The 22,032-nt window shown below is 46.6% G+C and overlaps 1 protein-coding gene across 1 annotated transcript in view; it reads left to right on the forward strand.

Annotated features, from left to right (window-relative positions):
* Positions 1 to 1,582: 1,582 nt before the first annotated feature.
* The window catches only part of LOC134405992 (hydroperoxide isomerase ALOXE3-like), a 37,252-nt gene continuing 16,802 nt past the window's right edge, over positions 1,583 to 22,032 (forward strand). Inside the window, exons 1-6 of the mRNA XM_063137218.1 lie at positions 1,583 to 1,821; positions 11,343 to 11,547; positions 15,312 to 15,393; positions 17,027 to 17,149; positions 18,994 to 19,097; positions 20,896 to 21,068. Of these exons, the coding sequence (XP_062993288.1) occupies positions 1,636 to 1,821; positions 11,343 to 11,547; positions 15,312 to 15,393; positions 17,027 to 17,149; positions 18,994 to 19,097; positions 20,896 to 21,068 (873 nt within the window). The 5' untranslated portion in view covers positions 1,583 to 1,635. The remainder of the gene's footprint in view (positions 1,822 to 11,342; positions 11,548 to 15,311; positions 15,394 to 17,026; positions 17,150 to 18,993; positions 19,098 to 20,895; positions 21,069 to 22,032) is intronic.

Raw genomic sequence — 22,032 nt, forward strand, 5'->3', positions numbered from 1 at the left:
AGGTCTGATTCGGAGCCGGAGCTCCGCAGTGGAGCAGAGCGGCCCCTAGGCGGATCGAGGTGGGGCGGAGTGGGGTCCGTGCACATCCCTAGTACTTCACCACTGTGGCTTCGTGTGTCTATGCATTCGCCACTTGGATAATTTTGTTGGGAAATACAAATGTGCGAAATGAAGAACGGACGGACATAGGAAATGGTGGTTGGATGGATGGAAGAGGGGAACCTGCAAAGTCGGGTGGATGGATGCGTAGATGGAGAGCCATGAACAAAATGACAAGGATCAGGGTAGTCCAGAACAGCTGTCCCTCAAATGGTTCGATGTTTTAGTCTTTAACTCCCATCATCCCTGATCATTGGTTGGGGCTGATGGAAGTTGAAGTCGAAACGTCTGGAGGGGCTCAGGTTGGGGAAGGCTGGTCTCGAGAGGGACTCCTTGAAATATTAGATATATTTTTAGTTTAAATTAGGATCTTTAGTGTACGGGGTAAAATACATTTTACACAGAGTTATTAAGGCAGAAAGATGGTTCTGTGTGGTAGATTTTAATGTAACTTTTGTAATGGACGTTTTATATGGAAAGTTTAGCTGGAAGTTCCAAAGGCCAATGGCGAGTACAAGAAAATTGGCCGTTGATGATGATGAAGATGATGGTGATGTCCAAATCTGACGGTGTGATGACGCGATACTGTCACATTTCCAACGTCAGCCTTCCAGAACCTGTGCTGGATTGCAGCTCCAACCAACTCCAGCCAGAATGGCCAATTATGGTCCAGCGCAGCCTTCCTCAACCTGGGGCACTCCAGATGTGTTGGACTGCATCTCCCAATTCTGGGAGTTGTAGTCCAACACATCTGGAGCGCCCCGGGTTGAGGAAGGCTGGTCCAGCAGGAGCGTAGGGCCCCAAGTTGGGAAAGTTGTATGTAATATTGGACTGCAGAGGGTTGCTTCCAGAAGAGGCCCAGTTGGAGTTATTGTTTCTGGTTTGGTTCTAAATAAATAAATGCTGCAAAACCGCCCAGAGAGCTTCGGCTCTTGGGCGGTATAAAAATCTAATAAATAAATAAATAAAACCTGCTAATCGGGAGAAAGAAACAGGTGAGAAGGGGATGGTTTGCTTCATAAAAACTTTTGATGCCCTGAAGTCCCCTCAAATTTCACAGGTGAAAATTAACCACTGCACCTTTCTCTTTATCTCTCCATCTATCCCATCTTTATTCAGTCAGTCAGTCTGATCGTCTTTATAGGCTCTCTCCGCCCTATTCATGCTATCTCCATCATCTCTCTGTGAGGTCACCACCCACGATGGAGAAACGGAGGGCTGATTTGGGGGCCACGCCTCCTTTCCTGCACCTTTTTCTGCCATGTTTTGTGTGGGTGGGTGGAGGAAGGCGTGCGTATAAATAGCAGACCGTGCTGTAGGAGGCACGCGTGAGATGAGGCAGAGTAGGTGGGGCCTTAACTTTACACGTTGCTCTGTTGCTTGGAGGCGCCTGGGTGTAGCTCACCAGAAGGGAGACGAGCCGGTTCCTAAAGCAGATGCTTGCCTCACACGTCTAAAGAAGCTTCTCCAGCTCTACCTGCAACTCCTTCCAGGCTCTATCTCGCCCGATCTCCTGGGAGCCCAAACGTGGGCAGAATGGCTCAGTCTGAGATCTTCTCCAAGAAGCCCAGCAAACCAGTGATCTATAAGGTCCAAGTGGCCACGGGAAAAGGTCTCTTAACGGGGACCTTTGACACTATCTCCATCACTCTGGTGGGCACCAGTGGAGAAAGTCCCAAGCACCTACTGAACCGGATCGGAACCAGCTGCTCTCGCGCGTCGGTAAGGCTTCTATTTCCGGGTTCAAGGAGAAGGACTGTATAAATGATGATGATGATGATGATGGTGATGGGTTGGTTCTTGATTTAATCATACTTAGAGGAGACCCATTGAACCCAATGGGATTTAAGTTAGTTGTTTCAATGAGTCTGCTCTAAGTGTGACTAAATCTGGATCTAACCCATTACCAGCGACGATAGCATATTACTATTAGTTTTATAACTTTTGCCATGGAGAAGCAACAGGTCATGATGGCTTTGGAACGAAAATGAATTTGCAACAAAAGCTCAAAATAAACATCGAACATTGTTTTGATTCCACACGTCATGTTTGCCTTCAGAAACTGGATTTAAACCCAAGTCACTGACTTTATAGTGCGCTTTTATGTCGAACATTGAATTTTAGGGGTGAAAAGTGGTGTGTGGAGGAACTAGGGTGACCATATGGAAAGGAGGAGAGGGCTCCTGCATCTTTTGTAGCTGGTCACTCTAGCATAGCTAGGGCAGGTTTCACTGTTGTGATGAAGAGGGGATTTCACCAGGTGCTGCATGCATAGAAATGCCACCTGCTGAAGTTCCCTTTTCTATGCAACTGTTAAAGATACAGGAGCCCTGTCCTCCTTTCCATAGGGTCACCCTAGGAGGAACCATCTCTCTAGGCCTGTTTGAATTTGCCTTTTCAAATGCCAGAAATCTACCAAAATTTTGTGGGCTTTGGGGCTAAATTGATTCCACCTTGGTTTTAGCTACTGAGGCACCAACCAGTGGCTTTCAGACGGGTCCCTTTGCACCTTTCCATGCAAAACCATACAAGTGCTTTTCGGACTCTCTCACCAGTGTGTATATTGTTAATCTGAAAAGAGGGATGGTTTGAAAGAAATTGATGTACGCTAAAACAAATATGGAAAAATATTCAATAACAGGCAGAGGAATTGCAAATCTACCAGCTAACCTATTGCAATACCATCAATAAAACACTCTGTGTTGGAACACATCCATATTTACCCAACAGTAAGTCCTGCTGTGTTGAATAGGGCTTACCCAGCCTTAGGACTGAAGAAGAGTCAGGCCTTCCTGAATTGTGAAACGTAACGGTAACAGGTGTTCAGCGGTGGACAGGCTGCCGTGGGAGGAGGCAGGGCTGGTGCTACCATAGAGGCCACTCAGGCGGCTGCCTAGAGCGCCAAGGTAAGGGGGAGCGCCGAATACCGCACCCGGAAGCTGCTCTCCCACAGTGGCTCTGAGAGGGCAGCTTCTGGGCACATTGTTCCGAAGCCGCCCGCCGTCCTGGCTTTGTTTCGGCTGGGCGCCCACCCAGCTGAAGCGAAACCACGCCCGCCCACCCCACTCCAGCGTCCTGGCTTTGCTTTGGCTGGGTAGGCGCTGAAGCGAAGCCAGAACGCTGGGGTAGGGGGGCGGTTTCAGAATGGCGCGCCCGGAAGTCGCTCTCCTACAGCGGCTTCTGGCTGGGCGCGCCGTTCCGAAGCCACCCACCCCACCCCAGTGTCCTGGCTTCACTTCGGCTGGGCGAGCGAGATGGCACCCTGTGCCCAGGTACACTGGGGTGGGGGTGGGTGGGTGAGTAGGCTCACCTGCCTAGGGTGCAAAATAGTCTGGCACCAGCCCTGGGAGGAGGCTTTACTCTTCTTCGCTGGAGGTATTTCAGCAGAGGTCGGATGGGATTCAATAGTTGCAGGGATACTGTAGCTGTGTCCTGCATGGCATATCCCTGCCTTGAGCAAAGATCAGTGTACAAGTAGGGCTCCAAGGCCCGTTCCAACTCTAAAATTAATAGCTCGAGTAACGCCCCATCTCATTGGCCCACCTGGATTGGATGGGCAGGTGAAGGAATGGAGGGAGACGGTACGCTAAAAGGGTATTCAGGATGGGTGGAAACAGGAGTGCTGTTTTACGAGAGTGGGGCTGGCCAGCATCAGCATGGGGTGTTTGGGAGAGAGCACCCAAGGCCAGGAAAGGGAATTCAGCACCTCAACTGTATCTAGAAACTTGGTTCCCAACTTTATTCTCACCCCTCAATTATTTGAGAACAAGCAGCTGAATGCATGCAAGAGCATAGGAAGTCACCTTATGCATGCAAGAGTGTAGGAGGTCATCCTCAGGGGTCCTTCTCCATGAGCCCCTGCCAAAGGAAGTGAGGCAGGTGGCTACCAGGAGCAGGGCCTTCTTTGCTGTGGCACCCTTGCTGTGGAATGAGCCCCTGAAGGAGGTTCGCCTGGCACCTACACTATATTCTTTCAGGCACCAGGTGAAGACTTTTTTTATTCTCTCAACATTTTAACTGTCTATAAATTGAATTTTAACTTTGCCACAAATACCCATGGGGAATCCATTCCACAGTCTCTTTAAAAAAACAACCCTCCTTTGGAGAAAGTTGGTAATGTACCATTGGGGACAAGTGGAATGTAAATTGAGTGCCCAACATAGAGAACATCAGAAGAGCCCTGATGCTGGATCAGACCAAGGGTCCATCTAGTCTAGCACTCTGTTCACACAGTGGCCAAAGAGCCATCGGTCGGGGATGAGCAAACAGGACATAGTTCAACAGCACCCTCCCACCCATGTTCCCCAGCAACTGGTGTACACAGGCTTACTGCCTCTGATATTGGACATAGCACATAGCCATCAGGATTTGTAGCCATTTATTTATTTATTTATTTATTACATTTCTATACCGACCAATAGCCGGAGCTCTCTGGGCGGTTCACAAAAATTAAAAACATCCAAAATATAAAACAACAGTATAAAACCATAATATAAAATACAATATAAAAACTCAACTAGATAAAAACAGCAACAATGCAAAATTACAAATTTAAAACATCGAGTTAAAATTTATTTATAGACTGTTAAAATGCTTGGAGAAAAAGGTCTTCACCTGGCGTCTAAAAGCATATAATGTAGGTGCCAAGCGAACCTCCTTAGGGAGCTCGTTCCACAGCTGGGGTGCCACAGCAGAGAAGGCCCGGCTCCTGGTAGCCACCTGCCTCACTTCCTTTGGCAGGGGCTCGTGGAGAAGGACCCCTGAGGATGACCTTAGGGTCCGGGCAGGTACATACGGGAGGAGGCGTTCCTTCAGATAGCCTGGTCCCAAGCCGTTTAGGGCTTTAAATGTTAATACCGGCACTTTGAATCGGGCCCGGACCTGCACTGGCAGCCAATGAAGCTGGAAAAGGACTGGCGTGATGTGGTCTCGTCGGCCAGTCCCTGTTAGTAACCGTGCTGCCCTGTTTTGTACCAGTTAAAGTTTCCGGAATGTTTCCAAAGGCAGCCCCACGTATAACGCATTGCAGTAATCCAAACGAGAGGTTATCAGAGGATGGATCACTGGAGCTAGGCTATCTCTGTCCAGTTAAGGGCGCAGCCATTGAGAGCCTTCTCCTCCAGGAGGGCTGTTTACGGCACCTGACCCTGGTTTCTACACCTGTTTTAAATTGTGTGTGGAGGGGGGTGGCGGAGAAAAAGTGGTTACAGTGAAGCGAAAGATGAGCAAGCAAAGGAATGAGCAAGGCTGTCATCTTTGCATGGCACATGACATCGCCACTGAAGGAACTGCAAATAGCTCACACGCACAATACAAGTACAGCCTCCCCTGACCCTGGATTTGGGAAGAAGTCGTGTTTGGCCTGGTAGCCTTCGTCATGGCTGGCATCCAGGGTGGGCCACTTTGAGCACCAGCCAAAGACCCTCACCCTCTTCCCATTGCAACCTGCTTGCTGACCTGTCTCTCGCTCTGGCCTGGACCACGGTAGTGGTGAGAAGGAGGTGTAGGAGATGCCGCGGCCTGCTTGCTCCCCAGCTCTCTGCCTGACAAGCAAGCAAGTGGCAGCAATGATGAGAAAGAGCTCCATCACACCAGGCTGATAGTGTGCTTCCACGGTGAATTTCATGCAAAAGACTCCCATGACATCCACCTTTTAGTCTGCTATCGCAGCAAAGGACTCAGATGACGTTGGTTATGTCCTGCTGTGATTGCGGTTCTCTACACACACCCCTCTTGGTGACGTATTTTGCTCCTTGGAAAGTGTGATTCTTCTTGAACTCTGAGCGGCCACTGGGGACGCAGAAGGATGACAAGGCGCAGAGCCGCCTCTTTCGGCAGCCCCCAAGTGAGCGCCGCGGAGCCGGGTCGCACATTGGAGCAGGAAGACGAGGAGCAGGGCCTCCCACGGCAGCCCCCGAGTGAGCGCCACGGAGCTTGGCCCAGCCCTCCCGGGGCACATGCCGGAGCAGGTCAGAGGCATGGAGGCTGGTGTGATGGAGCTCAACAGTAACAGCAGCTTTCATACGCTATGGGATAATTCAAAGGAGAACCAGAACAAAAGTGTAGGTGGGATCAAGCTTAAAGAGGTGGAGGAGAGAGAAAGTTGACTTCAAGGCACTCCAAAACCTGAAGCCGGCACTACCTCTCCCTCTAGCAACTGAGCTGCGATGGCACAACTACTGTGCTTCTCCAGCCTTTCCCAGTAGACTTTCTATTTGACCCAGTTACTGGATCTCACTTGCACTGATGCCCCCTCTATGACTCCAGCAAAAGCAAAGCGGTGCCTCCGTGCTGGCGGAAATTGCTGACGTGACAATGCAGATTAAAGCCAATTTGGCATCACGCGGCCCTCATGGGACTGATGGACAGAGATTAAGGATGAGCTGGCCCATGGATGAACTTTGCCCATGAGTCAGCGTTGCTTCTGTGCCTCCTGCGTCGTTGGGGATTGGCTGCGCAGGTGCAGTAGGGATGCACACTCTTTGTGGCTGCCTCAAGGCACAAAGAAATTCATCGGACCCATTCCTCCGTTCTGGGAAAACAGGAACTGTTGGGTTTCAACTGCTTGTGTAATTGTTAAATGCAGAGAAGCATTACAAATCAGAGAATCCTAGAATAGTTGAGCTGGAAAGAAGGGGCCTCTAAGGTAGGGTGATGACCAGGTTTGCCCGGATTTGCCTGGGTTTTTGATGACAAATCCGGAAGGGGGAGGGAAAATCCGGATTTTTTTCCAAAGAGCAGCTCTAATGGGAATTAACAAAAATGCTTATAACTCCGTCATTTTTAAAGTTAAAGTCATGAAACTTGGCACGATGGTAGCTCTTAGGAAGGGCTTTTGTCATACCAAATTTGAAACAGATCCGTTCATCCATTGATTATTTAGGATTTTTTAAAAAATTGAGGCTTTAAAATTATTATTTTTAAAATCGTCATTTTTAAAGATAAAGAGATGAAAGATGGCACCATGATAGCTTTTAGGTAGAGCTTTAGCCATACCAAATTTGAAACAGATCTGTTCATCCATTGATTTTTAGGATTTTTTAAAAATTTGAGGATTTAATGTTTTTTTAAAATGTTATTTTTAAAGATAAAGAGATGAAACTTGGCACCATGATTGCTCTTAACAAGGACTTTAGCTATGCCAAGTTTGAAACAGATCTGTCCAACCATTGAGTTTTAGGATTTTTTTTAAAGTTTGAGGTTTTAAAATTCTTTTTTAAAAATAATTTTAACATGGCGACCATGTTGTCCTCCTTTTTGGTTTCCAAAATATGGTCACCCTATCTAAGGCCTCCGAGTCCAACCCTCTGCTCAATGCAGGAATCCACCTTAACGCATCCCTGACAGATGGTTGTCCAGCTGCCTCTTGAAGGCCTCCAGTGTGGGAGAGCCCACGACCTCCCTAGGTCATTGGTTCCATTGTCATACTGCTCTAACAGTCAGGAAGTTTTTCCTGATGTCCAACCGGAATCCAGCTTCCTGTAATTTGAGCCCCTTATTCTGTGTCCTGCACTCTGGGTTGATCGAGAAGAGATCCCTGGCCCTCCTCTGTGTGTGTGTGTGTTAACTTGACTCCGGTGTCAGTGGGGCAGTGAATCCGCTCCAGGTTTCATTCAGAGCTCTAAAGGAACTGTCCAGGGTGCAGAACCCACCCCACCCCCCGAAATAGGCTCAACGCTTTGGACAGCTCCTTTAGGGTTTGACTGGTTCTGGTTCTGACTGAAACACAGAGCAGTTTCACTTATTTATTTATTTAATTACGTTTATATACCGCCTTTTTTCCTCCCAAGGAACCCAAGGTGGCATACATAATCCTCCTCCTCTTCTCTATGTTATCCTCACAACAACAACCCTGTGAGGTAGGTTGGGCTAAGAGGCTGGGACTGGCCCAAAGTCACCCAGTAGGTTTCCATGACTAGAACCCAGATCTCCCGACTCCCAGGCCAACGCCTTAGCCACAACACCACACTGGCTCTCACTGTTATCAGAGCCACCAGCCTCCACTGCTGGTTAGGGAAAGAGGGTTCACCCTGCTGCTTCCTTCTGCAACAGGAAATCAAAAGGTATCGTACCTGAGTCTCTTGACCTTTGATGCATGTGCCTCATGCCATTCCCAGCGGCAGGTGTAGTCTGACCCAGAGTGTCTGGCATGTGATGGGAAGATAAGGCAACCACGAAATGGCAGAAGGAGAGCATTCCAAATACTTCCTTACGTTTGACTCATGGGCTGTACTTAAATGCCCGTCTTCAGCTGAGGTTTGCTAATATACATGCGAGGATTATTAAGGAGTAATGTAACAGCATCACGGGACTTGATCCTGTGATATCTCTACAGTGATTTACACATCCTAGGAGATCTGTTTCATTTTGAGGTCAAGCAGGACTGATTCATATCTCTTGGCTGGGCCAGATTTTTTTTTTATCTCTGGACTAAACAGACCAGAAAAGGGCAACTCAGGCATTTGCTAGACCTAAGGTTTATCCCGGGATCGTCCCGGGGTCATCCCTGTTCATGTAAATGACACACAGGGGATCCCAGGAGCAGGCAGGGACGACCCCGGGACGATCCTGGGATAAACCTTAGGTCTAGCTAAGGCCTATGAGGGAAGGTTACAACAGCTGGGACTGTTTAGCTTGGGGAAAAGGAGGTTAAAGGGAGACATGATAGAGGGGTACAAAATTATGCCTGGTGTGGAGAATGTGGACAGGGAGACCTTTCTCTGCCCTCTCTCATAATCTGGATAGGGAGGCATTTCTCTCCTTCGTAGGGGTCATCCTATGAAGTTGATGGGTGGGAGATTCAGGTCAGATAAAAGGAAGGCCTTCTTCACACAGTGAAGAGTTCAACTATGGAACTCACTCCCACAAGAACTAGTGGTGGCCACTAATTTGGATGGCTTGAAAAGGGGGTTAGATAAATTCCTGGAGGAGAAGGCTATTCATGGCTACTAGTCCTGATGGCTGTGCTACCTCCAGAAATAGGGGGAGTAAACCTGTGTGCACCAGTTGCTGGGGAACATGGGTGGGAGGGTGCTGTTGCACCATGTCCTGCTTGTTCATCCCAGGTCGATGGCTGGTTGTCCACTGTGTGAACAGAGTGCTGGACTAGATGGGCTCTCGGTCTGATCCTGCCTCAGGGCACTTCTGATGTTCTTATGTAATGGTTTTAATCTTTGCAAAACACCCAGAGGCCTTCAGCTATGAGGCGGTATACAAATGCAATAAACAAACAAACTGCAATTTAGATACAATTTCGATCCTGCTGACTTTTTTTAATGATTTTGTGGCTTTTTGTGTCTTACATTCTTGGGTGCGTTGTCATTATTGCTGTTTCGCATTTAATTGTTTTAATTGTTAATGTTTTTGCATTTAATTGTTTTATCACAATTGTTTTAATTGTTTTATTGGTGTTTTGGAAACTGACCTGGGTAAATGATTGAAGGGTAGAATAAAAACCCTAAAAATGAATCAGCAAACCTATTTTTTATTTTATTTTATTTTATTTATTTATTTATTTGTTACCCAATAGCCGAAGCTCTCTGGGCAGTTCACAAAAATTAAAAGCCTATGCGGCAGAGTCTTGCTATTTACTGTTTTACTCTGTACAGCACCATGTACATTGATGGTGCTATATAAATAATAATAATAATAATAATAATAATAATAATAACAACCAACAGGTTAAAAGCACAAATACAAAATACAGTATAAAAAGCACAACCAGGATAAAAACCACGCAGCAAAATTGATATAAAATTAAAATACAGAGTTAAAACAGTAAAATTTAAAATTTTAAACAGTTAAAATTAAGTGTTAAAATACTGAGAGAATAAAAAGGTCTTCAGCTGGCGACGAAAGGAGTACAGTGTAGGCGCCAGGCGGTCCTCTCTGGGGAGCTCATTCCACAACCGGGGTGCCACAGCGGAGAAAGCCCTCCTCCTAGTAGCCATCTGCCTCACTTCCTTTGGTCTGTGGCATTTCTCTCCTTCGTAGGGGACATCCTATGAAGTTGATGGGTGAGAGATTCAGAGCAGATAAAAGGAAGTCCTTCACACAGTGCATAGTTAAATTATGGAAATCACTACCACAGGATGTAGTGATGGCCACCCGTTTTGGATGGCTTTCAAAGAGGGTTGGATAAATTCCTGGAGGCGAAGGCTATCCATGGCTACTAGCCCTGATGGTTGTGTGCTATCTCCAGTATTTGAGGCAGTAAGCCTGTGTGACCCAGTTGCTGGGGAACATGGGTGGGAGGGTGCTGTTGCACCATGTCCTGCTTAGTTGGTCCCTGGTCGACAGCTGGTTGGCCCCTGTGTGAACAGAGTGCTGACTAGATGGACCCTTGGTCTGATCCAGCAGGGCTCTTCTTATGTTCTTATGTCCTGAGAACACGCCTTCCAGTACCTCCTGTTAAAATGCTCCTACAGTTAGGTTACACTGCAAGTCAAAGGGGTTGCAAGGGAAGGAGGATGGACAGCATGGAAACACGAAATATACAAAGTGGGTTGTGCAGGATGTGCTTCCAAATGTTGCAGTTAGGCTAGGAATCACTTGGCACGAGCGCCGAAGGTGACTGCATTGCGTTCTAGTTGTCATCATTTTGTAAAAAAAAAAAAAACAACCTTGTTAGATCGCAACGTGACTCCTGTGGCCCAACATTCCATTCCTTAAGGTAGCTTTGGTTCTTCATACCTGATTGACAGAGGATGAAATGTCCCATTTCCAGGCTGCCCTGATAATTGTAGCTTCTTTGGTCACGTGTGGATCAAACATCAGCTTGGTCGTGAAGGTGTGGCTTAAGCGTTTGGGAGTACGCTTCATGTTCCGCAACTTCAGGGGAAGTCGTACAGGTGCTGCTTGGCAACGATGGGAATTGTAGTGCAACTCATCAGGTGATCACCGAATGAGGATGAGGAAGGAGGAGTAGAGCAGGGTGCAACAGGGTGACAGAAAATCGCAGCATAAAATGATCCATAATAAAACATTATACAAACTACTGAATAATAATAATAATAATAATGATAATAATAGTAATAAATCAGTTCATTAAAACAACACTTTTTGTCTCTGAAAGAGGAACAGGATGCAATAAATTGAGATAAACAAATCTTAGGCAGCGCTTTAATTTGCTATTGTCTTATCTCAGCGAACACACCTTTAACTGGGCAGAGTGATCTGTTCCTCATTCCATTCTGTGCAAAGGAACTGAACTCATAATCTTTCTTGTTGCTTTTCCCAAACAGGTAGATGAACATGAAGTTCCCTGTGACCACGAGTTGGGCTCAATCCTACTGATTCGTCTGCATAAGGACCCCTACTCCTTTTTCCCAGAGAGCAGCTGGTTCTGTGATGCCGTCCGGGTGACGTCGCCAAGCGGGCGGATCTATAAGTTCCCCTGTTACACCTGGATCGAGGGTTTTTGCACCGTCTCCTTCAGGGAAGGCACAGGTGAGGCCCCCAGGGATGGGTTTGGCAGACCACACTCTGCAGAAGCCGCAGGCAAGATCCTCATATAATATCAGTGATTCATGCTGAAATGTGATTCAAAATTCAAAATGAGGGAGGTTTTGTACACTTATACAAAAAAAAAAAAAAAGTCAAGCTTGCTGTTTGAATTTGAGCTCCAAGCAATTGTCAATGAGTTTTATTTATGTATTATATTTCTATTGCGGTCTTCCTATGAGGAAGAGCATTATGCACGGTGCTTTCCCCCCCACCTGGGCTTCATTTTATCCTTATAGAATCATAGAATCATAGAATAGCAGAGTTGGAAGGGGCCTACAAGGCCATCCAGTCCAACCCCCTGCTCAATGCAGGAATCCACCCTAAAGCATCCCTGACAGATGGTTGTCCAGCTGCCTCTTGAAGGCCTCCAGTGTGGGAGAGCCCACAACCCTCCTAGGTAACTGGTTCCATTGTCGTACTGCTCTAACAGTCAGGAAGTTTTTGCTGATGTCCAGCCGGAATCTGGCTTCCTTTAACTTGAGCCCGTTATTCCGTGTCCTGCACTCTGGGAGGAATCATAGAATCATAGAATAGCAGAGTTGGAAGGGGCCTACAAGGCCATCGAGTCCAACCTCCTGCTCAATGCAGGAATCCACCCTACAGCATCCCTGACAGGTGGTTGTCCAGCTGCCTCTTGAAGGCCTCGAGTGTGGGAGAGCCCACAACCTCACGAGGTAACTGATTCCATTGTCGTACTGCTCTAACAGTCAGGAAGTTTTTCCTGATGTCCAGCTGGAATCTGGCTTCCTGTAACTTGAGCCCGTTATTCCGTGTCCTGCACTCTGGGAGGATCAAGAAGAGATCCTGTCCCTCCTATGTGTGACAACCTTTTCAGTATTTGAAGAGTGCTCTCATGTCTCCCCTCCATCTTCTCTTCTCCAGGCTAAACATGCGCAGTTCCTTGCGTCTCTCTTCATAGGGCTTTGTTTCTATATTAAGGCAGTTACATTAAATAGTAACTTGTCCAATTCCATTTCACATCAAATTTTAAAAAAATTACACCCCCTCAGGGGGGGAAATATCTACGGAGAAGGAGAAGAACATCAGTTGGAATTATTGCAAGAAAGTGAATGCAATGAGAAGTGTCCTTCTGGATCAGACCAAAAGCCCATCTAGTCCAGCATTCTGTTCCCACAGTAGGTAATCAGATGCCCCTACGGAGGAGAAGGCTATCAATGGCTAATAGTCCTGATGGCTAGGTGCTCCCTCCATTGCCAGAGGCAGTATGATGCCTGTGTACACCAGTTGCTATGGAACATGGGCAGGACAGTGCTGTTGCACCATGTCCTGCTTGTTCATCCCAGGTCGATGGCTGGTTGTCCACATGTCCTACTTTGTGGGTCCGTGGTTGACAGCTGCTTGGAAACTGTGTGAACGGAGGGCTGGATTGGATGGACCCTTGGTCTGTTCCAGCAGAAGCTCTTCTGATGTTCTTCTTAAGACCACTAGAAGGACATGAGGGCAAAAGCACATCCCCCCACCCCCACTCATGTTCCAAGCAGCTGGTATTCAGAGAAATACCAACAGGTGCCTGGCTATGACAATGGACAGGATGAGGGCTAATAAACTGAAACTCAATCCAGACAAGACTGAGATGCTGTTAGTAGGTGATTCCGCTGACAGGATTGGGGGTGTTCTACCGGTTCTGGATGGGATTGCACTCACCCCGAAGGAGCAGGTTCATAGCTTGGGGGTTCTTTTAGATCCATCATTGTCACTTGAGGCTCAGGTGACCTCGTTGGCACGGAGTGCCTTCTACAAACTCCGGTTGGTGGCCCAGCTACACCCCTATCTAGACAGGGATAACCTGGCTTCAGTTGTCCATGCTCTGGTAACCTCCAAGTTAGATTACTGCAATGCGCTCTACGTAGGGCTGCCTTTGATGACGGTTCGGAAGCTGCAGCTCGTGCAAAATGCAGCGGCCAGATTGATTTCGGGAACCAGAAGGTTCGACCATTAACACCTGCTCTGGTCCGCTTGCACTGGCTGCCTGTATGTTTCCGAGCCCAATTCAAGATGCTGGTTTTGACCTATAAAGCCTTACACGGCTTGGGACCACAATACCTGATGGAACGCCTCTCCCGACGTGAATATACTCGGTCACTACATTCAACATCTAAGGTCCTCCTCCGGGTGCCTACTCCGAGAGAGGCTCGGAGTGTGGCAACGAGGGACAGGGCCTTTTCGATGGTGGCCCACAGACTACGGAATGATCTCCCTGACGAGGCTCGCTTGGCACCAACGCTGCTATCTTTCCAGCGCCAGGTTAAGACTCTTTGCCCAGGCATATGGCGGCACATCTTAATCACCCACATGTTTAGTTTTTTAACGGTTTTTAATGCTTTATGTGTGTGTATGTTCTGTGTTTTAGAATTTTAAATTTTGTATACTTGTTTTTATCTTAATTTTAGAATTTCTGTAAACCGCCCAGAGAGCCCTGGCTATGGGAGCAGTATATAAGTGCGATAAATAAATAAATAAATAAATAAATAAATACCCATCATGACTAGTTAGCCACAGATAGCCTTCTCCTCCAAGAATTCGTCTAATCCCTTTTAAAGCCATCAGGATTGGTGGCCACCATTCCATCGTGTGGTAGAGAATCCCATAGTTCAGCTGTGCCGTGTGCGGGAAGTTGTAACCATTCCTCATAGGGGAGTTGCTCCAGACCCTTGATCAGTAAAGTTGTCCTTTTCTGCACTTTTCTTCATATCCTTTAGATGCCCAGAGCTCTGGGGCGACCACAGTATTCTGAGTGTGGCCGCGCCATAGATTTGTACAAGAGCGTTGTGAAATTGGCAGTATTATTTTCAATTCTTTTCCCAACGGTTTCGTTCCCTAGCATGGAATTTGCCTTTTTGGCAGCTGCTGGACGTGAGGTCAATGTTTTCACCAGACTCTCTGCCAGAACCCCAATGGTCAGACAACGCATGCCCCTTCTTAGAGTCAGAAGACCTAAAGACAGTTATGCACGCGCTGGTAACCTCAAGGCTTGACTTCTGCAATGCGCTCTACATAGGGCTACCATTGTACCTAGTTCGGAAAATATGGCAGCCAGGTTGGTCACCGGTACATCTAGGGGTGAGCATATTACCCCAACATTAAAATCACTCCACTGGCTGCCGATTAGTTTCCGGGCAAAGTACAAAGTGTTGGTCATTACCTTTAAAGCCCTAAATGGTTTGGGTCCAGGTTACCTGCGGGATCGCCTTCTCCCATATAGTTCGCCCCGCACACTCAGGTCCTCTGGGGTGAACTGACTTCAGTCAGCTAAAACTAGGCTGACATCAGTTTGGCCTGCCGGAGGAGATTCGTAAAATTAACTCTCTGTGTGATTTTAAGGCAGCTTTAAAGACTAGCCTTTTCCGGCAGGCCTATCCAGATCAATGTTAAATCAAGGTTTTTTTTAAGATGTGTTGATTATTGTACTAATGTTGTTCCCCGCCTTGATCCAAAGGGAAAGGCGGGTAAGAAATTATTATTATTATTATTATTATTATTATTATTATTATTATTATTATTATTACTACTACTACTACTACTACTACTATTATTATATTGGGCTGTTGGCTGGAGTAAATGGGCTCTGGATCAGGGATTCTACATGCCGTTCTTAAGCCAAGAGTAAAAAGTAGAGAAGTATTCTGGGGGAGAGGCAAGTAGAGCATGCACAGTTTTCATAGTTTCCAATTTTCTTTTAATGAAAGCCAAAACGCCTTTGGATGACGCTCACTACCTCGAGCGGAAGCACCGTCGAGAAGAGCTGGAGATGAGGCATATCAGATATGGGTGAGTCGGGAACAAACGTACGGACATGTCTGGTCCCGGCACAGTGGTTTTTTGTTTTGCTGCTTTTTGTTTATCTATCTGGGGATGATGGGAGTTGCAGCCCAACACATCTAGAGGACACCAAGTTGGGGGACGCTGCTATCTAAGTGTCAGGTATAGGTACAAGGCCATCCTTGTACCGAGTGGCTAGATTTATTAGGAAATGGTTTGAGAATGTCGGATGTTTGCTGCATGCGTATCTCTGTAAGAAGTTCCCATGGGAGTAGCTGGTTCACTCCCTGGGCAAATCTACACAGCGTACTGAAGGCGCTCGCATGCGCCCCCAGTGCGCCCCCAAAGCGATTGTGTAGATTCCGCCCTGGAAGAGATGGAGGAAGAGGCGGAGAAGGAGGAGGCTGGGGAATCCGGCCGCGTCCTTGCCGCCACCGCCGCCCACCTCCCCCGCCGGCCTCCTGCTGCCGGCGAAAGAGCCAGCTGGGTCGGAGAGCTTCTTCCGCTCTCCGCCCCGCCTTCTTCCGTCAAGCTCTCCGACCCGGTTGGCAGGGAGGTGGGCGGCGGCGGCGGCAAGGACGTGGCCGGATTCCCCAGCTGCCTCCTCCTCCGCCTCTTCCTCCATCTCTTCCAGGGCGGAATCTACACAATTGCTTTGGGGGCGCACTGGGGGCGCATGCAAGCACCTTCAGTACTCTGTGTAGATCCACTCCCTGTCTCTCGGCCTTGAAGCTGCTGGTTGTCTGGGAACTTCAGAGTGTTTTGGAAAAGGTAGGGGCTGCTCTTCGAAGTGGGTTATAACATCCCGCCCCCTTTGCACGTGGGCATGGTTTACAGGTCAGAGGACCTGTCTGTCAAGTGGCTTTGAATAGGCCTTATACGCTGGTGCAAAGCTGAGAAGGCTTTTCTTGTTTTCATCTGTCGACGCAACGCCTGACCTCCCTCCTGCTTTGGATTCCATCCTGGCCTTGGGACTTTGAAAGCACTCTGCACATGGACACTTTGCTATTTGGACTTTGGATTTCTAAGAACCGTGCCATGAAAAGTAGTGAGGCTTTTCATAGACTTGAACTTGCATATGCTGAGGATTCTGTGTTCGTGCTCAGACTCAGGTGGCAGGGAGTTCCCCAGTCCTTAGCAGAAGGATGGAACTCCTGGGCCTGAGGCTTAACCTTTCCTGAAGTCGTGGTAACGGGGTCAGCTCAGTAGTGGTAGGCTGAGACTGACAAGCACATGACAGATCTCTCTGCCCGGCTCTAGTGGCTCAGAGCAACCTTTCCTGGGACTTCATTTTAGGAGATTGGCCATGTCCCTTTGAGGTGCCAGCGTATGCAGCATCTGGAGAAGCTCAAAGCTGTTATTGGCGTGCCCTATTCACACATCCCTTCCGAGTGTTTGCCTTAAGGATCGTTTCAGAAAAGAGAGCTTAAAGCTGTCTAACCATCGTTCAGTTTAAAGTGTGTTTTGGAGACTTAAGTTTGTCTACCGTGGGATTTCCTCAATAAAAGACGTCTCACTGATGTGAGTGTCTCGTGTCAGCTTGCCAGCACGTGTGACTGCCAGAGCGAACAGGCAAGAACACGACACTAAGATTCCTCAACCCCTTCCTTCCCTCTTCTTCCCTCTCAATTTCTCCGCACAGGTGGAAGGAATATATCCCAGGAACTCCGTGGTGTGCTGATATCGACACGCCTGAGTCAATCGAGTATAACATCCAGTACTCGTTCCCCAAATCCTCCGCCTTTTTCGGGCGTGGGACCATGGCGTAAGTACGGGCCGCTCCACAACCTCTTCGCCAGGTGGAAATAATTTCGGAGGAGGAAAAGTGTATGCAATGAACCAGCTAGCAAACGCTGTACATTGGTTGCCTTGAATTCCATTAGGGAAGGAAGGTGGAATTAAAAAAAAAAAAAAGATTGTGCAGAATTATTTTGGTCCAGTTGACATTGCTTCCTCTGAAGAACACATCCTGCACAATCTTTATTTTATTTTTTTATTCCACCTTCCTCCCATAACGGAATTCAAGGCAATCAACGTACAGCGTTTGCTAGCTGGTCTCCCATCCAGACGAAACCTGCTTAGCTTCAGCAAAGCTGCTGGAGACATAGTGAAAAGGAAGGACAGAGAAAGGCCATTGAAAGACATTGGTTCATTCCTAACGGCCACTCAGATGGGACCAATGCATTTCAACCCATGCCCTTTGTTTCCATAGAATTATAGAGTTGGAAGGCATATGTTAACACGAGGCTGTTAATCGCTGTAGCTACTTTCAGTTTCATTGCAGAATTGAGAGCTGAGCTCTACACAAAGAGCTTTTCCTTTCCTGCTTTTCTGCTACATAACCTCTAGGTGGTGCTGTACTGCAAATATACAAATAGAAAAAGAGCTTTTTTTTCACTTTCAGAAGTAATACCCCATTTCCCCCGCTCTAACAAAAGAAGAAATGGGTACGTGCTTTTAAAAAATCAGAAGTGAAACTGGAGGAATGCAATGTTGTCTAAATAATAATAATAAACTGTGAGTAAGGAATCACAAGAGCACAATAAATGCCTTGTGTAGGAAATATCCACTTCTCCCTGTAGTCTTCTCTTCTCCAGGCTAATCATACCCAGCACAGTCAACTGATCCTCCAGACCACTCACCATCTTGGTTACACTTCTCTAGACATGCTCCAGTTTGCCAGTGTCTTCAAAAGTGGCAAAACTTCAAAACTTACATTATTAGATTGTAAGCCTATGCGGCAGGGTCTTGCTATTTACTGTTTTACTCTGTACAGCACCATGTACATTGATGATGCTATATAAATAAATAAATAATAATAATAATAATAATAATAATAAATAATAATAATAATAAAACGTGGCGTGCAGAACTGAGCACAGTACTCCAAATGCAACCTGACTAATGCAGAATAGAGTGAAACGAATACTTCCTGTGTTCTGGAACTATGCTTCTGTTAATGCTGCCTAAAATTGTATTAGCCTTTTTAGCCGTTGCAACGTACTTCAGGCTCATGTTCAGCTTGTGATCCATAAGATGCCCCATTCTTTTGCATTTCCCAGGTTGCTGTATCCACGTGCCTGCAGGCCAGGCTTTTTGCAGGCTTGCTACCCTGCACTGCTAATCACAGTTGATCCTATAAATGAGCATCACTGTTATTCATGGCTTCAGCATATTGCACGGTTGAGTCTTGGCCTTAAAAACACATTCTGGTTTTAATTTTTGTGAACTGCCCAGAGAGCTTCAGCTATTGGGCGGTATAAAAATGCAATAATAAACAAACAAATAAATAAATAAATAAATAATTCTGGTGCTTCGCCAGGGAAGAAGTTGCAAGGGGATTTGTCTGTGGAGGTATTGCACAGGTAGGCAGGTGGATGGAATGTGAAGATGGCAGGAGATCGGGAAGGGGGACAGCTTGGCCCATTGCCTAGGATGATGGGAGTTGTAGTCCCAAACATCTGGAGAGCACTGGGTTGGGGAAGGCTAATCTAGATGAACCTATGGCCTTTTTAAGGAAACTTTGTGCCTGCAAAAGCAGATCGAGCTGCCTGATGGTGCCCTTCCATTGAAAGCATCTGTCTCTCTGTCTCTCTGTCTCCCTATCAGGCTCTTTGAAGCCAAAATGAAAGGCTTCCTAGACAAGCCTTATTCCTGGGCGAAGCTAGAGGACATCCGCAAGGTCTTTTGGTTCTACCACACCCACCTCACAGGTCAGTGATGGTCAAGGATAATGAATTCCTTCAGATGAGGGGAACTCCCATTCCCTTACTATGGCTTTGCTTCCTGCTTCTCTTCCGCATTTGCAATGAGCTGTAATTCCACCAGGAAGAGAGCAGCGACCATGTGGCTTGTACAGCGCAACGCAGATGAATGGGACGGTGCCCTCTAGTGGGCATTTTATAGCACAACTGTGCCTGTACCTGGCAGGAAAACCAACAAATATCGGTATATCCCAGAAGAGTCGGGTTTTCCGAGGTTTATTTTTGGCGCTAAAACCGGAAAATGGAGCAGGCGATGCACAGGAGGCTGACGGTGTCATCAGAATGACCCGCAAACATCCGTGTGTGGCCAGTCACAAGGATGCTATAAAATGCTCATTTAAAGACACCCATTGTCTCTCTCTCCAAGACAACTCCTTTCCTTTCGTTCTGGTGGAAGACCGAAAGGGACCCATCTCCCAGAAATAAACCCACCTACTTCCACAGCTTTGGATCTTGAACTGGTGACATGATCTTAGGCTTCATACACAAACGTGCCATTTCTGCTGGTAATGGGTACACAGTGTGCAGCAAATCCCTTGTCTCTGAGGAATGCAGAAAAAGAACAGGGCATGCATGGGCATTTTATTCTAGTTGGCCTAGTACAACAACTACCTAGCACCCTACACACACACACACACACGATTTTCTTGCACCCCTTTCACACACACACAATGACTGGGTCTCTCAACATCATTTGAGAAAGCATTCTCATTTGAGAAATACGTACTCTAACTAATCCTTAGCCTTACTTCTGCCCTCTTGGGGCTGGTATAATTACGGTGACCATATGGAAAGGAGGACCAGGCTCCTGTACCTTTAACAGCTGTATAGAAAAGGGAAGTTCAGCAGGTGTCATTTGTATATATGGAGAACCTGCTGAAATTTCCTCTTCATCACAACGGTGAAGCTGCAGGAGCCCTGCCCTTCTTTTGTATCTGGTCACTCTAGCATAGCTCCTACAGATTTCACTGTTGTGCAGGGTGACCATATGAAAAGGAGGACAGGGCTACTATATCTTAATAATATATAATAATAAATAATAAATTTCCTCTTCATCACAACAGTTAAAGCTGCAGGTGCCTTGCCCTCTTTTAAAATGGTCACTCTAGTATAGCTCCTGCAGCTTTAATTGTTATGATGAAGAGGGAATTTATTATTATTATTATTATTATTATTATTATTATTATTATTATATTTGTATCCCGCCTTTTGCCCAATGCTGGGCCTCAAGGCGGCCTTATAAAGTTTTAAATATACATTCTGTATACAAATGACACCTGCTGAAATTCCCTTTTCTATGCAACTGTTAAAGAGACAGGAGCCCTGTCCTCCTTTTCATATGGTCACCCTACTGTTGTGATAAAGAGGGAATTTCACCAGGTGCTGCATGCATACAAAGGACACCTTCTGAAATTCCTTTTTCTATACTGCTGTTAAAGATACAGGAGCCCTGTCCTCCTTTCCATAGGGTCACACTAGTATAATTCCCTCTAATAACAAACTTGGGTGGTTGAATGCTGTCAGCATTGGAACCAAAGCAGGTCTGTTCATCCCAAAAAGGATGAATTTGGCCCTGGGCTTGAGGTTCTTCATTCTGAGTTTACAGCATCCTGGGGGAGATTCTGGATGGTTTAAACTTTGAACAACAGCACTCCTGTTAGGATATGCTGCAACATTTTGCTGCAGTGCCCCACTTGTGATAATTGCAAAGCTCAGCATGATGGTCTTTCTTTCTCCACCTCCCCAGAGTATGTGTTTGATCACTGGAAAGATGACGATTTCTTTGGCTATCAGTTCCTGAACGGAATCAACCCAGTGATGATCCGGAAATGCACTCAAATCCCAGACAACTTCCCAGTGACGCAGGAGATGGTGGCTGGGCCTTTGGGGGAATCCACCACCCTCCCAGAAGAGCTGAAGGTAACTATGACTCTTCTTTTGCCTTTGCGCTTTATAACCTTTGTGGCAAATTTTCTACTAAGAAGATTTATTGGTTTATCTTTGGATTACAATAAACAATTGATTTTGCAAGCACCAGAGCTTTTAGTCTCTCACTCACACAGAGGGTGTCCTTTGGCCCATTTTCCTGTTTAAAAGGTTGGTTTCTTCACCCCTCCACCAAAATTATCCAAGGCAGCTAATGCGACCATGGTCCGGTTCAGAAGACACCTTAAACCATGATGGTTAAAGCTTTTTTGTTGTTGTTAACAACTGTAGTTTAAGAGGTCATCTGAATAAGGCCTATGATAGGGTGACCCTATGAAAAGAAGGACAGGGCTCCTGCATCTTTAACAGTTGTATTTAAAAGGGAATTTCAGCAGGTGTCATTTGTATATATGGAGAACCTGGGGAAAATTCCTCTTCATCACAACAGTTAAAGCTGCAGGAGCCCTGCCCTCTTTTGTATCTGGTCACTCTAGTATAGCTCCTGCAGCTTTAACTGTTGTGATGAAGAGGGAATTTTACCAGGTTCTCCATATATACAAATGACACCTGCTGAAATTCCCTTTTCTATGCAACTGTTAAAGATATAGGAGCCCTGTCCTCCTTTTCATATGGTCACCTTAGCCTATGAGTGTTAATCCTATATACAGCAGACCCATTGAAATGAATGAGACTTAGGCTAGATCTACACTAAGAAGGATATGGCACTTTGAAAACGGTTTGAAAGCTATATATGGAGTGTGTCCTGGGCCCCAACAGTTGTCACTACTGTTATAAACTGTTTTAAAGCAGTAGTGTAGATCCTTCCATAAGGTAGTTGAACTGAAGTCTCATTCATTTCAATTAAGGTGACCCTATGGAAAGGAGGACAGGGCTACTGCATTTTTAACAGTTGTATTGAAAAGGGATTTCAGCAGGTGTCATTTGTGTGCACGCAGCC

Source organism: Elgaria multicarinata, chromosome 11, assembly GCF_023053635.1.
Source record: "Elgaria multicarinata webbii isolate HBS135686 ecotype San Diego chromosome 11, rElgMul1.1.pri, whole genome shotgun sequence".
In the NCBI taxonomy this organism is placed as follows: domain Eukaryota; kingdom Metazoa; phylum Chordata; class Lepidosauria; order Squamata; family Anguidae; genus Elgaria; species Elgaria multicarinata.